Source organism: Nansenia antarctica, assembly GCF_963989245.1.
Source record: "Nansenia antarctica genome assembly, chromosome: 11".
In the NCBI taxonomy this organism is placed as follows: Eukaryota; Metazoa; Chordata; class Actinopteri; order Argentiniformes; family Microstomatidae; genus Nansenia; species Nansenia antarctica.
In genome coordinates, this window is record NC_137681.1 from 22180997 (window position 1) to 22197440 (window position 16444).

At 49.1% G+C, this 16444-nt stretch overlaps 2 protein-coding genes across 2 annotated transcripts; both read right to left on the reverse strand.

The window, feature by feature from the left end:
* Nucleotides 1–316: 316 nt before the first annotated feature.
* On the reverse strand, nucleotides 317–1693 carry kcnj2a (potassium inwardly rectifying channel subfamily J member 2a; the record flags this gene model as incomplete). Its single annotated transcript, XM_080542164.1, has 1 exon — nucleotides 317–1693. The coding sequence occupies exon 1, from the start codon at nucleotides 1610–1612 to the stop codon at nucleotides 317–319; it is 1296 nt and encodes a 431-aa protein (XP_080398290.1). The 5' UTR covers nucleotides 1613–1693.
* Nucleotides 1694–14432: 12739 nt separating this feature from the next.
* On the reverse strand, nucleotides 14433–15704 carry kcnj16a (potassium inwardly rectifying channel subfamily J member 16a; the record flags this gene model as incomplete). The annotated part of the gene is made up of 1 exon (XM_080542483.1): nucleotides 14433–15704. The coding sequence occupies one exon, from the start codon at nucleotides 15702–15704 to the stop codon at nucleotides 14433–14435; it is 1272 nt and encodes a 423-aa protein (XP_080398609.1).
* Nucleotides 15705–16444: the final 740 nt, after the last annotated feature.

The window sequence follows — 16444 nt, forward strand, 5'->3', positions numbered from 1 at the left end:
TGGGAACTTTTTTACAAGAGCCTTCCTCTCTTCCTCTACGCACGTGCTTCATAGTGCTGTGTTTTTGTCACGTTTACATTACATTTTCTTTAAGAACTCTTTGACGTACAAAGTCGTCGTCCCCTCTCCCCCACCAGTCACCCCCCTCCCCCACCGGTCACCCCTCCCTCCCCCACCAGTCACCCCATTCCCACAGCAGTACCGTTGGCTTGACCCAGTCCTCTACCCAAGGCCCAGATCAGCTCAATGTGCCTTTTAGATCAAGAGGTGATTTCAGAATCTTTCAGAATGTGAGGTCTGCACTTGCACATAAATGTCATATTTCAGATTCTCGTCTCAGCGGCCTGGGCTCCAGAGGCACAGTGGCTTGGTGGTGCTCCGAGTCTGATACATTGTCTGTCTGGGTGCTGTCGGGGCCCCCGTCAGGGCCCACGCTGCCTCCGTTCCCCTCGTCCGTCTCTTCCTTGTTTGCGAGCGCCACCTCGTTCTCGTAGCAGAAGGAGTTGGAGTTGGACAGGATGTATTTTTTCTCTGCGAGGTCCCTGGCGCTACAGAGTGGGGTGCTCGGCACCTCGTAAGTCTTATGAAAGCGAGAGTAGTCCACCTTGTAGTAGTTCTTCTCCTCGAAGAGCACAGGCTCGAAGCGCTGGCCCCAGAGGATTTCGCCGGCCAGGTAAGAGCTTCGGCATTGCGTGGTCATGGCGGTCGCCTCGACCATCCCTTCTAGAATGACCACGATCTCAAACTCTGAGGTCTCCAGCTCTTGCTTGCTCATGTCGTAGAAGGGACTGTCCTCGTCGATCTCGTGGACGATGGTGATGGGGGACACCAGGAAGATGCGGTCGACCCCGCTGTCGAAGCCCACGTCGATGTCCATCTGGTCCAGAGGGATGAACTCCCCCTCGGCCGTGGTGCGAGACTTGAGGAGCTGAGCCCGAACGTGGGCCTCCACCAGGTGGCTCTTGCGGAGGTTCCCCACGCGCCACATCAGACACAGCTTGTTGTCCCTCATGGCTACCGTAGCGTTGTGGCTGAAGACCAGCGTCTCGTTCCTCTTCTTGGGCTTGGCCATCTTGGCCATCACAGCACCAATGATGAAGGCATCGATGATGCAGCCCACGATGCTCTGGAACACCACCATGAAGACCGCCACCGGACACTCGTCCGTCACGTACCGGTAGCCGTAGCCGATGGTGGTCTGGGTCTCGATGGAGAAGAGGAAGGCAGCGGTGAAGCTGCTCACGTTGGAGACGCACTTCTGCGCGTCATTCTCCAGGTCCCCGTGGAAGATGGCCACCAGCCAGAAGACACAGCCAAAGAACAGCCAGGACAAGAGGAACGCCAGGCAGAAAATCACGAACATCCACCGCCAGCGGATGTCCACGCAGGTGGTGAAGATGTCGGCCAGGTAGCGCTGGCCCTTCTCGCTGACGTTGATGAACTGCACATTGCAGTGGCCGTCCTTCTTCACAAAGCGGCTCTGGGGCTGGTGCCGCGTGTGCACCTTGCCCTTGCCGTTCCCGTAGCCGTTGGGCACCGCCATGGTGGCCAGCTTCATACCCTCCTCCTCTGATGACACGATGCTGTAGCGGTTGGTCCGCACTGTTCCCATCACCTCTGGCTGGGAGGGCTGTGCTGCTGCTTCTGCTTTGGAAAACAGTCTGAGTTTTTGGAAAAAGCGTTGGAGAAACAGTTTCGAAACGCTAACGGGGACCAAGTCAAGCAGGAAATGGGTGGTTTGGAATGAGGCGGACAGGAGGAGTCGCCTCGTGTGGTTCTCTCTCTCTCTCTCTCTCACTCTCTCTCTCTCTCTCGGTTTCTCTCTCTCTCGCTCTCTGTCTCTCTCGTCTCTCTCGTCCTCGGTGACCTCTAGCTTAACTGCAACCAAGGAGAGGTCTGCAGAGCTGAGGGTGAGATGGTCAGTCCTCTCTCATCGGATGGCAGGACTTCATCAATGAGATGTGCTAGAAGGGGGAAAGAGACAGAGAGGAAACATGTGTTAGACTTGCTGTACTCTGAGTTTGGTTTATTGGAAAATGAGTCGGTGTAGCATAGAATCATCAAACCATGCAGCAGAAGAAACCATTACTGTACATGCCAGGTAAAGACTTGTTGTTTGTTTAGATCACACATTGTTTATGTGTTTACGAATCATCATCATCATCATCATCATCACCCCTAAATAAAACCAGGAGATGATGAAGTAGATGCAGCAAAACATTTTGTGTGGACTGAGGTGAACCCATTTATGAATCATGATAAAAGCAAGATACCCATGTCTTTATCGCAAAGTAAACTCATGAAATAGCACCGACTGTCTCTGACTGATCTCTTCATTACCCTGTAGTGTGTCCAGCCTGAGAAACGAATCAAATACCGAATACCCAAGGGTAAGAAGAAAGCATGTGAACCAGTGCCAACTATGTTTCATTCAGTTATGACAAAATAACAGTGCAATTTAACCCTAAATTCTGGCTTTTCCAGAAGGTCACAGAGTAATTGGAGCGAGGTCCCTCCGATGGTCATTCACAAAGCACACTTGTTTTTGTTGGCTGCAGCGTGTCGACAAGATAATTTCTTGTTAGATTGTGGGTTACGGTGTTTCTATGGGATCCCATGGCCCATTCGTTTGGACTTTGTTCAGCTCCTGCACTACTGTTACATTAAATTAAACACTTTCACTTTTTATAGTATATAAATCAATCATAATCAGTAATTCATACTGTAGTCATTTATTCATTCATTTTTATTTATTTTTTACCTGCAGAACAACAGCACATTGCAACTAAGAAGCAGAAATAGTACTATGGCAAGAATTATAATTAAACCTTCCATGTACGCACAGTCTTGCACGCTCGAAGATGTTGTGAAGATGGTGTTGCTTACAGCAAAGTCACACTGTGCTGTTTGTCAGCTTGTCATACGGCTCACTGGTGCATTAGTAATGCCTATGTTCACACACCTTGCTATCAACAACCTCAGAAATATGGAAAATGTTGTGCTTGACTGTACACTACCACCAAATGAGTTCTTTATTTTCATCTCACCAGGGACACTTTCTAAAGCTTATTCTGTGTTTTAGATCATAATTATTGGGCGTCACTGTTCCATAAATATCAGTTATTCCCTTCAACTCAAACTTGATCATATCCATGCTCGAGTAGACAAGTCAGACAACTGATAACTTGACTTTGAGTGAAGACTAAATAAATAGAACATAAAACAGCACTGCCAGGCTTTCTCTCCGGGTGCACTTGAGAGCAGCGCGGCTTGTTGACTCTCAGCGAGGTCCTCCGGGACCCGACCTGCTCTCATAACGGCCGTCCCAGGAGGATCCTCTGGCCCAACTAAAGCACTCCTCATTAAAGCCCTGTGTGTCTGATCTGCATGTGTCCTGGCAACCGACCGCTGTGAACTCTGTGTGTGATTTGTATCCTCTTTCTCTACAAATGCACGGCGTTCATTGAAGTGTTTTGAGAGATTTGAGACATCAGTGATGTTGTAAAGGGATGATGGGAGTGGGTACAGGGTACAGATATCTGTTTGTATTGCTCCTTTCAGTGTTAACGCATCTAAAATACAATTTAGTGTTCCTTCCACTCCACTAAATTTTTTATGAGATGACTGCTGCAGTCAGTCTTTGCGAACATTGCTCTAATGCTTGCTAATGTGCGCTCATACGTCATCAGGCTTCAGATCTAAATTGGAAGACGTGTTTATAAAGTATTTGCTGATCAACTCGCCATTTTATCTCTCAAAAGATTCTCTTGTTTAAATCTGAACTGCAGATGACACGTTTAGAGTAAGTGAAGTCAAGAGCTACTTATGTCACCCGACAGTGGGACTATTTTTTCATTCTGTTTGGGGGCGTTATTGACTGTAATTAGTAATTAGGCATCAAAAGTCCGTCTTTATGTTAACCTCTCCTCAGTCAATATAAATCAGGATGACTGGTTTACAGAGACCATTGTCCCACCAAAGCTAATCTTTCATGTTGTACTTTCTGTGTGATAGAAATTGATATAGGCAATGTTTCCTTCTTTGTTTATTTTTGCTTTTGCGGCTAAGAGGACAACTGATTGAACATGATTGCATAATTTATGCTGCATTTGTAAGATCTATAGATCTACAGATCTATAGCCCTATTTGATTAGAGACATAATTATGTTCTGTGGAAAATGTAATCCCCCTGAATGCTCTTTTATTGAATCATAGGTTAGTCCTGGTATGGGCATGATCTGAGAGATAGACAGTGCAAACAGGTTTTGTTGACATTAAAATTAGGTAAAATAAAAGATCAATGTTAAGTGCGTAAAACAGAATGCACTGACAGCTGTCATGCACAATGCGTACTTGGTGTTGTGAGGAAGAGGAAATGCTAGAGCAGACATTAAAAACGCTACTTTATGTCTCTTTTACCAAATTAGGATGGAATGATGTCTACAACACGACTACGACTAGCCTATGGCTCAAAGAGAAACGTATAGACATACTTTAAATGGAATTCAGAATGCAGCAAATGCCAGCGACAAATGTGAACAGGTGCGGGGTTGAAAGTGGGAATCGACTTTCTGATGCAATCTCTCATGCGCTTTCATCCCTTTTGATTTACAAGCAAATGCATTTGATCATTTATCTTTGACTTTACACAGAAAGTGATAATTAAATGTGATTCCATCATTCCATGACCGTAACTTTTTGGATATAATTAGTCTATGCTATAGGCTATATTGTTTGACGTGAAATTGCATGGAACTGACGGCGTGACGGCACATCTTATAACTTGACTTTCACATATACGACCTTCTGATTTGAAATCTTGATTTATGCATAGATGATCTGCAAGCTAACCAGTCACAGTATCTTTGATGTTCAATGCCGCACCTGTATCTCAACAGCGCATCCATGCACGTTTGCGCACTTCAAGTGGCGCGGTGTTCCAGTTCTCATGTCAAATACTGTAAGCCTAGAGAAAACAACTGATGCACCTACAATGCTAAATTGACTAATAATTGCGTAATCGATCTCAGAAGTATTCTATGACATGCAAAGCCATCTAGTTCCCCTTTTGAACGCCGGATACGGACCGCTTCTAAGATCCAAAAAAGTGTACAGTAATCATTACCTGTTGCTCATTTGTAGACCGGTCGGAATCGGTTTGTTGAAATATAATATCCCAGAATGTATTTCCTCTGTTATCCACACTTTCCGACTTGTTGTTATCGTATGTATTTAAAAGATGTAGAGCCTTCTGTTATGACTGCGAGAACTGAAACTCCCTCATGTCACTAAAATGGTCTTGATAATGTGCTTAGCAGATAGTTCCCCAAAGCAATTTAAATAGCGTATACCGGCCTGCCCCGCCTTCGCGTCTCCACCCAGCCAATCGGGCTCCAGAGAGGAAAACGCGCTGCTAGAGACAGCTGCTGAACTGCTCTTTATGAGATCGGGAGTGAAGTTCATGGAAGTGACTATAAGTGTGAGAATTTGAGTCCTTTTGAAAAGGATCTTCGTGCGTCTACCTAGTTAGTTACTCTTTTTTTGTGTGTCGTTTTGGTCTGGTCCCCATTGGTTTCATTTTCCTCCCTTTTTAAATAGCCTTTTGTTTTATAGATATAATCTGTGATTTTATTGTATTTTTCAAGAGGTGGAGACATTTGGTATAGCCAGGCTACATGACCCGTGGTCTGAAATCAACGTGTAGTCTTCAGTCAGATGCTAGCTTATTATTTCTATGGCAACTGTTTGTCAGAAAGATGATGTGTGTGCATTATGGTAGAATTTTCTTGATTCTAGACATGTCATCATATTTATGTATTACTGTCCTAGTTCCAAGTGATCTGATTGGATGAGGCTCTCAACTACACAAAGAATGTCAGGAGTGTGTACGTCCATGCACCTCCTCAGAGTCACACAGGGACCTCCGCCTTCACAGACTGCTATTTGTGAGCGATAGAACCTGCACTATCATCTCCATCATCATAATCAACACTGCTACTGATAGAACCTGCACCTGCATCATAATCAACACTGCTACTGTCCTTGAAGTACATTATATCGGGATAACTTTCAGCATGGCTGTTGTACGTAAATGCACCTCTCCCACAATAGTTTCCTCTGTGCATCCACAAATAGTTTTGGGGGAAGGAAACGCATGTGCACCTGCTATGACTGCAGCTATATTTACCCCCCCTGCAGCTTTCAAGACAATATTTCTCATATTTCTACATGTATTTATCTATTTCGCTGATATCTTCTACGATAGTATTCACACGTGTTCCGAAGGGCATTCCAAAACTCCAATGTCATCGCATGACAAACTCCCTCCACTCTCAGGTTGCTAAAGGTTGTCTGATTGCATCAAAGGTTTACATTCAGGTTAGTCATGCTCAGCAGCTGTTTCAGGAGGTTCCATGATGCCGGTCCAATGCTTACTAATGATACGTAGTGGCCTGTGTCTGACCTCTTTTCCTGCACGCCTTTCGACTGCTTATTTGTGTTTTATTCTGGTGCTCCTGTTCTATAAATAGCAGCACGTATATTTAGCCCCAGTGTGCTGCGTGTGTGAGTGTGAGCTGTGTGTGTGTGTGTGTGTGTGTGTGTGTGTATCTATCTATCTCTGTGTGTGTGTGTGTGTGTGTGTGTGTATATCTATCTATCTGTGTGTGTGTGTGTGTGTGTGTGTGTGTGTGTGTGTGTGTGTGTGTGTGTGAGCTGGCTGTCTGCGCACACTGCTCTATGTTTCCCTTTCATGCCCAATTTAAACCACCAGGAGAGGTTTGGTCAGTGCTGTTCCGGACCACAAGGTGGAGAGCTGGAGGCTGAAATTGGTGTTTGATTGGCCCTCACACGCAGCCCTGCATCATGTGACGCTCTACCAGGAAGTAGAAGTTAGCAGCAGTTCCAGGAGGGAACTATAAACCTGCGTCTTCATTACATTGAGCCCGTCTTCTGATTTCTACCTCCACCAGCCTCCCCTGACCTAGATGGATAAACGGAGCCTTTTCATGGTCTTGTTAACCTTCCTAACCCTCTCCTCCCCTCCCCCCCCCCCCCCCCACACACACACACGCCCCTCCTCCTCCCTTTTGGTGCCTTGTTCTACAGTGCACGGCGACCAGTAAAGTTGTTGAACATGTGTCAGACGGTTATCAACGCCAGTGGTGTCACATGCTACTGAAACGGTATTGTTGTTCTTTAACGTACGTTAATATGCTCCGCCCTGCTCTAGTCAGTCTGGGCAGCGTCAGAACGTTTGATTGATTCACTGTACTGTGTTAGCGCTCAGAAGTAAAAAGATGATTGTGCCTTAATGTAATAAGACGTCCTTGGGAATCAAAGCAAAAAGGGCTCTGCTGTACCGCACATCAAAGTGACGGTACGTTGTCAGTCAGAGCCTTTGTTCTTGGACATGGAACAGCTCCCATCAAAGGCCGTCGGGGGAGAGACAGTGCCAGTGATTGGGCTGCTGTGCGGCCTAGCGGCTAACTGGAGGAGGCAGGCTAGACTTGCAGGTGTTGTTAACACACACCACGGTATGAGCTAGAATACACGTTTGTATTGGTCCTCTGTGGCTCAGTTGGTAGAGCATGGCGCCAACAACGCTTAGATTGGGCGTTTGATTCCCGCTAGGACCATATATACTGTACTCACTGCAATGGAGTCGCATTGGATAAAAGCATCAGCTAAATGGCATATACGTATATATATATATAAGTTTGTCCTTGATTACCTCTACCATGCACAGGCGGTTACAGGTTATCCTGAATACCTCACTGTACATTGTATTTATTGTTTATGTGTACAGGTAAGTCCCATTACAAGATAATGTAATGTTGTGGTGGGTTAACATAATTCACCCACGGAACTAATAGTTGGGAGTATTGTTCCGCACGGAGGGTTAAGTGCGTGGTACTCAAGTTGTTACATCAGTTATATAGTTACTGCTTAAGTGTGTGGTCGCGTCTTGTTCATGTCTGTTAATAAACGTTTAGCTGTGACATTCGACACGCCGCCTCCGACTCCCGTCTCTCGGCACTACATTGGTGACCCCGACGTCAGTCCCGTTGAAGTATCCGAGACTGAACCGAACATGGCAAATAACGCCGTTATTCTCAAATTGCCGGAGTTTTGGGAGACATCCGCGGCAGCATGGTTCGCACAGACAGAGGCGCAGTTCTCCCTCCGTGGGATTGCAGACGACGCCGCACGCTACTACCATGTCGTCTCGGCGCTGGGGAGCTCCACTGCAGCCAGAACGGTGGGCTTCATTACAGCTCCCCCTGCCCTGAATAAATATACAGCGTTTAAGGCTCTCCTCCTCAAGACCTTCGAACTATCACGGTCAGAACGAGCCCGACGTCTGTTCGCAATTCAGGGGCTGGGAGACAGCAAGCCTTCCCAGCACATGGACATGATGCTGAACCTACTAGGTACGGAAGAACCACATTTTCTATTTATTGAACTGTTTCTTCGGCACATGCCTGCACATGTACAGACAGCGCTCGCTAATACGACTATTACGGAACCCCGTGAGTTAGCAGAAGAGGCTGACCGCTTCTTCCTAGCTACCCAGCGTTTTACCCCTGAAGTGCTAGCCCTCCCCCTGGCAGAGACAGGCTAGCTAACAAGGGCCCACCTACCACCGATAGCCGTACTAGCCCAGGCATGTGCTATTTCCACTCACGCTTTGGCGCGAAAGCGAAGAGGTGCCGCTCCCCTTGCAACTACAGCTCGGCGCGAAACGGAAAAGCCTGCGCTCTGTAGTGGCTATGAGCGTGGGCACAGCAAACCAGCTACTATTCATCAGAGACACTCTCTCCGGGTGCAAATTCCTCTGTGACACCGGTGCTCAGAGGAGCGTCCTGCCTGCGACAGTGGATGACACCGCCAGGGGAGGTCATGGCCCACATTTAAAGTCCGCTAACGACACCCCCATCCGCACCTATGGCACGAAAGCTGTAGACCTATGTTTCGGGGGTCAGCGGTTTACATGGGACTTCGTCACGGCCGACATCTCTTTCCCCCTCCTCGGTGCAGATTTCCTATGTGCTCACGGACTGCTCGTGGACGTCAAGAACAACCGCCTGGTGGACGCACTGACATTCTCCTCACTTGCATGTGTCCGCGGTGAGGCGACATACGGCGGGCTCTCCAGCTCACTCTCAGAGGGTGACAACTATCAGCACCTGCTCAGCGAGTTCCCCTGCTTGACACAGCCCACATTTTCCGCCACCACTACCAAGCATGGGGTGGAGCACCACATAGAGACCAAGGGCGCCCCCATCTACGCTAGGGCCCGGCGGCTCAACCCCGACAGGCTAGCAGTCGCTAAGTCTGAGTTCGCCAACATGGAGCGCCTTGGTATCATCCGCCGCTCAGACAGCCCATGGGCCTCACCGCTACACATCGTGCCGAAACCAGACGGCGGATGGCGACCGTGTGGCGACTACCACCGCTCAATGAAGGCGGCCCTACACGCGAGTTTGACAGACGGCAACTGGGTGGACAAACTTCCGTGGATCATGCTTGGCCTCAGTTGTGCCCCCAAAGAGGACTTACAGAAGGACCCAAAAGCGATTATGGACGCTTTGGGGGTTTATTTCAAACCGGCGAGAAACGTCATTTATGAGAGGTACATGTTTGGAAGCTGCAAACAAGAGGCTGATGAGCCAATAGACAGTTTCCTGACAAGGCTTAAGGAGAGAGCATCGTCATGCGAATACCGTGCGCTGAAGGACGAGCTGGTTCGTGACAGGCTCGTGCTGGGTGTTGCGAGTGAGGGCACCAGGAGGCGTCTGCTACGCGAACGTGAGTTGACGTTACACACAGCGACTGAAATCTGCCGGCTTGCTGAGCTAACCGAGAGACACATGAGAGTGATGGCCCCGCTAGCACAGACGGACAATGTGAATGCCGCGGACAGGCAGAGTGAGAGGCGCGCACATCAAAGGAAAACAGCGCCAGCGGAGAGAGAGCCACAGTGGAGCTGCAAATACTGTGGAGGCAGCCACAAACGGGGCAGGGAGCAGTGCCCAGCCTACGGTAAGACATGCCGGATATGTGGCATAGCAAATCACTTTGCCAAGGTATGCCAGGCTGGCAGCAAGGCTGACAAAATAAAAAAAGTGAATGTGCTTGAAAATGATGAGCAAAGAGAAGATGACTCAGATACTGATGATAGACTGTTTCTAGTAACTGAATGTGTCAATACTGCAAAGGCCCAGCAGGGGCGCAAGTGGTTTGTGAATCTATGCCTGAATGAGAAAAGGCAACAGTGTCAGCTGGATACAGGCTCCACCTGCAATGTCATGGGCCGCAAGTTTAAAGAGAAGCTGTCACCCAGAGCGGCGCTAGGCCCGAGCGCAGCCAAGTTAAAGTTATACTCTGGGGAAATCATGCCATCACTGGGGAAATTCCACACTGAATGTGTCATCCGGGGAGAAAAGCACAACCTCACATTTGAAATAGTCAACACAGAGCAAAAGCCTCTTCTCGGGGGGGGCACATGCGAACGTCTGGGCCTCGTATCCTTCACCGTTCCAGATGAACTCCACACAGTTGATGCAAGCCAATCTGTGCCCCTCACCAAAGATCAGCTGCTGAGAGACTATCATGACGTCTTCAATGACCCAATCGAGTCAGTCCCGGGCGAGATACACTTCGAGCTGGATCCTGATGTGACGCCAGTGCAGTGCACGCCGAGGAATGTTCCAGTGGCTCTGAAGGCGAGAGTCAAGGAGGAACTTGACAAACATGTCAAGGTCGGCAACATTGAGCCGGTGACTGAGCCGACAGCATGGATAAGTAACATGGTGACTGTCGCAAAGGCAGAGAAAATAAGAATCTGTATCGATCCAAAGCCTCTCAACCGAGCGCTGCTGAGGTCTCACTACCATATGCCTACTCTGGAAGTTGTGTTGTACAAGTTGCCCAAGGCTCGCCTCTTCACGTTGGCAGACGCTTGTGATGCCTTTTTACAGTGCAAGCTTGACGACGCGAGCAGCCGTCTGACGACCTTCTGGACACCGTGGGGTCGGATGAGATGGCTCAAGCTCCCTTTCGGAGTCTCAGTAGCGCCTGAGATCTACCAGCGCAAGCAACACGAGCTGCTATCGGGCCTGGCCGGCATCGAACCGATCGCGGATGACATCCTGGTGGTCGGGTGTGGCGATACGGATGCCGAGGCCGAACTGGACCATGACAGAAACTTGAGTGCTCTCATGGAACGATGCAGAGCAGTGGGACTCAGGCTGAGTGAACGCAAGCTACAGTTCAAACTCAAAGCCGTACACTTCCACGGCCACATTCTGTCCTCGGAGGGACTGAAAATCGACCCAGAGAAGACACGGGCCGTGCTGGAAATGCCGACACCCACCGACGTGAAAGCAGTGCAGCGCTTTATTGGGTTCGTGACGTACCTTGCAAAGTTTCTGCCAAAGCTCTCGGAGGTCTGTGAGCCGCTCCGCAGGCTCTTGGATAAGGACGTCATGTGGCACTGGTTGCCCAAACACGAAGATGCAGTGCGCGGAGTGAAGCGTATGGTCACCTGCACGCCCGTCCTCAAGTACTATGATATCACAAAGCCTGTCACGGTCCAGAGCGACGCCAGCATGACCGGGCTGGGGGGCTGTTTGTTACAAGGGGGACAGCCTTTTGCATCGAGGGCACTAACGCCGACAGAGCAAAACTACGCTCAGATTGAGAAGGAGTGTTTGAGCATAGTCTTTGCCTGCCAGAGATTCCACCAGTACCTGTATGGCAGGGAGGCTATCACTGCAGAAACAGACCACAAGCCGCTTATCACAATATTCAAGAAGCCCCTCCTGAGCGCACCGAAACGTCTACAAGGCATGTTGCTGCAGCTGCAAAGCTACAATCTGGATGTTGTGTACAAGCCGGGCCCCGAGATGTATGTCAGCGACACTCTGAGCAGGGCCACGCCCCCGTGCCGTGGGTCTGACACCCCGTCCGTGCAGCATGCAATGAGTACGCACGGGTCCAGCAGAAGGAACCGATGATGTCGCATGACATACCGGTGCGCCCGTGGCAGGCAGTGAGTATGGACGTCTACTCATATGCGGGCAAGGACTTTCTCATCATTGTGGACCAGTATTCGGATTTCTGGGAAATCGACCAGCTGCCAGATCTGTCTGCTGACACGCTCATCACGCGCTGCAAAGCTCAGTTTGCACGTTATGGGCAGCCAGAGAGGGTGGTCTCGGACAACGGCCCACAGTTTGCATGCGAACGGTTCAGGAAGTTTGCAGCGAGCTGGGGGTTTGCCCATGTCACATCCTCACCCCGACATCCTCGATCCAACGGCAAGGCTGAGTCGGCCGTTAAGATTGTCAAGTCACTCTGCAAGCGGGCGAAATTGGATGGCACGGATGCGTGGATGGCCATCCTTCACTGGCGCAACACACCCACAGAGGGGTTGGACAGCAGCCCGGCCCAGCGCTTAATGGCACGCAGGCTCAAAACTTCACTGCCCGTCGCGGACAGCCTGCTTCTACCACGTGTGGTGGACGGAGTGGCAGAGAAGCTGCGGTGGAAACGGCGGGTCGCCAAGTCATTCTATGACACGTCTGCCAGAGACCTTCCAGAGCTGGATGTTGGAGATCACATTAGGATGAGGCCTCTGCCAGGTGATCGCACAGGGCGGTGGCGACGAGGCCAGTGCCTCCAGAGAGTCGCTCCCCGCTCGTTCGTGGTGGATGTGGACGGCACACTGTACAGATGCAACCGAGTGGATCTGCGTGTTGCAGAGCGCTCAGCTCAAGCGCAACAGACAGACATTCTACGGCCTGAGCGGAGCAGTCCTGACCAGACCCAGGTCGCTGGGGAGACTGCCTCAGCCGAGACACGGATTGTCTCAAGTCGGGGGGAGACAGGCGGCGAGGTACATCCTCGTACACCAAGGGCACCGGCGACGCCGGGGGGTCCTGCCACGGCAGGCCAGGGTGTCTACTCACGGAGTGGTCGCCTGTCACGGCCGCCACAACGACTGGACTTATGACTTTGGGGAAAAAAAAGGGAAATAATGCAATGTTGTAATGCTATTGTTAATGTTTGGGATTGTTATTGTCAATGGAATTGCAGACGGAGATGCAAGCATGTAATTTGCAAACAGCTAAAGGAAAGGAGATGTTACATATAGGCATATGTTAGTAGCCTGTGTTACAGGGACACCTAGGGGTGACCTGATAATGTTACATGTACGACCCGGATGTTGTATGTGGGCGTGAGCGGAAGGAACCGCAGTTTAATAAAAGACATACTGAAACACTTGTGTGGTGGGTTAACATAATTCACCCACGGAACTGGGTGGTACTCAAGTTGTTACATCAGTTATATAGTTACTGCTTAAGTGTGTGGTCGCGTCTTGTTCATGTCTGTTAATAAACGTTTAGCTGTGACATTCGACACGCCGCCTCCGACTCCCGTCTCTCGGCACTACAATGTCTTGTCTGACTTACGGCTATTGACCCAAGTGATTACAATACCATGGTAATAATAACACAGTATGCATGAAAATATAAAAAATACAACAACAAATCTCTTGAATCATCACTAGTGCAATAAGTGATGATGGGAATAGAGGAATCATTTTATTGATCAGTGTATTGACACAACATACGTATCCTCTACGATACACTCATGGCTGGAAAACACAATGTTTTAAAACAGGAAAGGGAAACACGCAGAGTGCTGAACATAATTCCACTTTACTCAACATTTATGTAATGTGTTGGCAAGTGGTTGTTTTACTAAAGTTTTCCTAAACATACAGAAACTTTTTCACACATTTTTTAAAAAGACAAAATTGAATACAAATCTTTCCCACACCCCAAGACCCACCCTCTTGTCGTATAATATTTCTATTAAAATATTCAGTAATTTAAGAATCTATTTATATATTAATTTACTCTATATCTTTTGATTTTAATATTCTCTAGGAGCAGCAGAATTTTAAATCTATTAAATCCATTTTTAAAAACAGATAAATAATATTGTTCGTATAAGTATTGTTTGTATTGTAACAGTACTCGTAAAGAGAAGGAGGTGAAAAGCCACCTATATGAATGCTGATCCAGTTTCCACATTTGTTCTGAATATTCCTAAGTACATTTTGTCCATATTCCAGTTTGAAAAACGGAAAACCACACACTTTCCTCTATTTCAATGCCAAATATATTAGTAGAGCGAAAGACCATATCTAAAAGAGAAACTAATACACACATGCAATATGAAAATGGTAAAGTCTATTGTACGGTAAGTGTGGTCAAAATCCTTCAGGATAGGGGTTTTAGGGGTCTGTGAAGGAAATGTCCATGAGCATATATATATATACAGTATATATATATATACGTTTCTGAAAGTCCAGTTACATTGAAAATGTTATGTCATTTCTTGCTAGTGCAGTGGGACACCTATAAACTGGCCTCTGTAATGTCATTTGGGGGACTCAAGCTATCCTGGTGTAGCTGGTTCCCATGAGCTGTTGGCATGGCAACAATAGCTAACTCAGATTCAGGGGGGTTGCCGTTCACAAGTTCCACAGTCACCGTGGGAGGTTTGAGCTTCCGCTTCTGCCTCGGGGACGACCGTGGTGAGGGTCGTGGAGAGTGCCTGACTGCAGACCGTAACTTCAACTTGCGTTCGTACTCCTCAGAGCTGCTCTCTGGCACCAGGACCTTGGCGGTGTGGTGGAACATGGTGTAATCCACTTTGTAATATCGCCTGTTGGAGCTCAGCATCTCCTGGAACACCTGGCCCCAGAGGACCTCCTCCGGCGTGTAGGAGGTGCGCGTCTGGTGCAGGATGCCCGTGGAGTCGTCCGTGTAGGTGAAGGACACCACCACCTCAAAGTCGTCCTTCCGCAGGTCCTCCAGACTCATCCGGTACAGCGGGCTGCCGAGCTCGATGCGGTGGAAGATGGTGGTGGGCGTGGCCAGGATGATGTCGCTCTGCTTGATCGCCAGGTCCCTGTAGGTCACGTCGACCTTCCCCGTGGCGTGCATGGTGGCGCGGACGATCTGAGCGCGCGCCGTGCCCTCCACCATGTGGTGCCGGCGGAAGTCGCCGATGCGCCAGGAGAGGCACAGCCGGCCGTCGCGGAGGTTGACCACGGCGGAGTTGCTGAAGCCTATGTTCTGTGCCCGCTTCCGGGCGGACGCCATCTTGGCCACTGCGACCCCGATGACGAAGGTGTCGATGAAGCAGCTGATGACGTCCTGTATGGTCACCAAGATGATGGCCTCCATGCAGTTCTCCGACATCCCCCTGAAGCCGTAGCCGATGGTGGTCTGGGTCTCCAGTGAGAAGAGGAACGCCGCGGTGAAGCTGCGCACCTCGTACACGCAGGGGTCGTTGGTGAGGTCCTTGATGTCCCCGTTGGCCAGGGCGATGACCCAGTAGAGGATCCCGAAGAAGAGCCAGGACAGGATGTAGGAGAGGGCGAAGGTGAGGAACATCACCCGCCACCGTGTCTCCACCAGGGTGGTGAAGATGTCCGTCACGTAGAGGAGCCACTCCTCGGGCACGTGGCGGAACAGGACGTTGCAGTTGCCGTCTTTGCGGACGTAGCGGCGCTTCTTGTGCTTGTAAACCTCGGTTACCGTCAACTCCGCGTTGGTGTCATCAGAGGGGCTCAGGACAGCTGTGGGGACCGCGGTGTACTCTTTGCTCCCCGTGGTCATCATGTTAGGTCTACAAAACGGAGAGAAAGAGAGATATGGTATTAATAGGTTATTACATATACTGTTCAGTATACAGCACTGATGTCACTGTTATTTGTTGTGAATTACAGTATCAGAATATGGTCTTATGGAACGGATTAAATTCAGAATGGATAGGTATGTCATCAGTGTATTATAGCATTGAAAATGTCACTGTTATGGGGTGCGTAAGTGGCGTAGCACGCTAAGGCGCAGACCCTGGTTTGATTCCGGCCCTCGTCATATCCTGCATGTCACCCCCCATCTCTCTCTCTCACCCATCCTTCCTGTCAATCTCTATTGTCTCTATCCCCAAAACGTTAGAAATGCCCTAAAAACATTAAAAAAAAAAAAAAAATGTCATAAATGTCATTGTTATTAATTGCGAATTACAGTATGAGAATAATTGCAGAATGGATGTTTACATCATGGGAAATGGATGGTATGTGCAGGCAAACACTTTAACAACAGCACAGTCAGATAAGCCTCCACCCACATCGTTTGTGGTTCAGTCATGGGAACTTTTATTGTGTGGATTTGGGCCGGGTGTTTGAGTGTTAGGGAGGAGGATGCATTTGGGGAGAGGTTGTGCCATTCCATCCTGATGATGAAACGCTTCTGGGACTGGAAACAAGCTTGATGATTCGGTGAGACTGGCATGCCCAAAGAACTTCCTTAAGCTCTCCTGAGGGCCACCGGCAAGGAGCTGTGACTCTAGGTGGGGG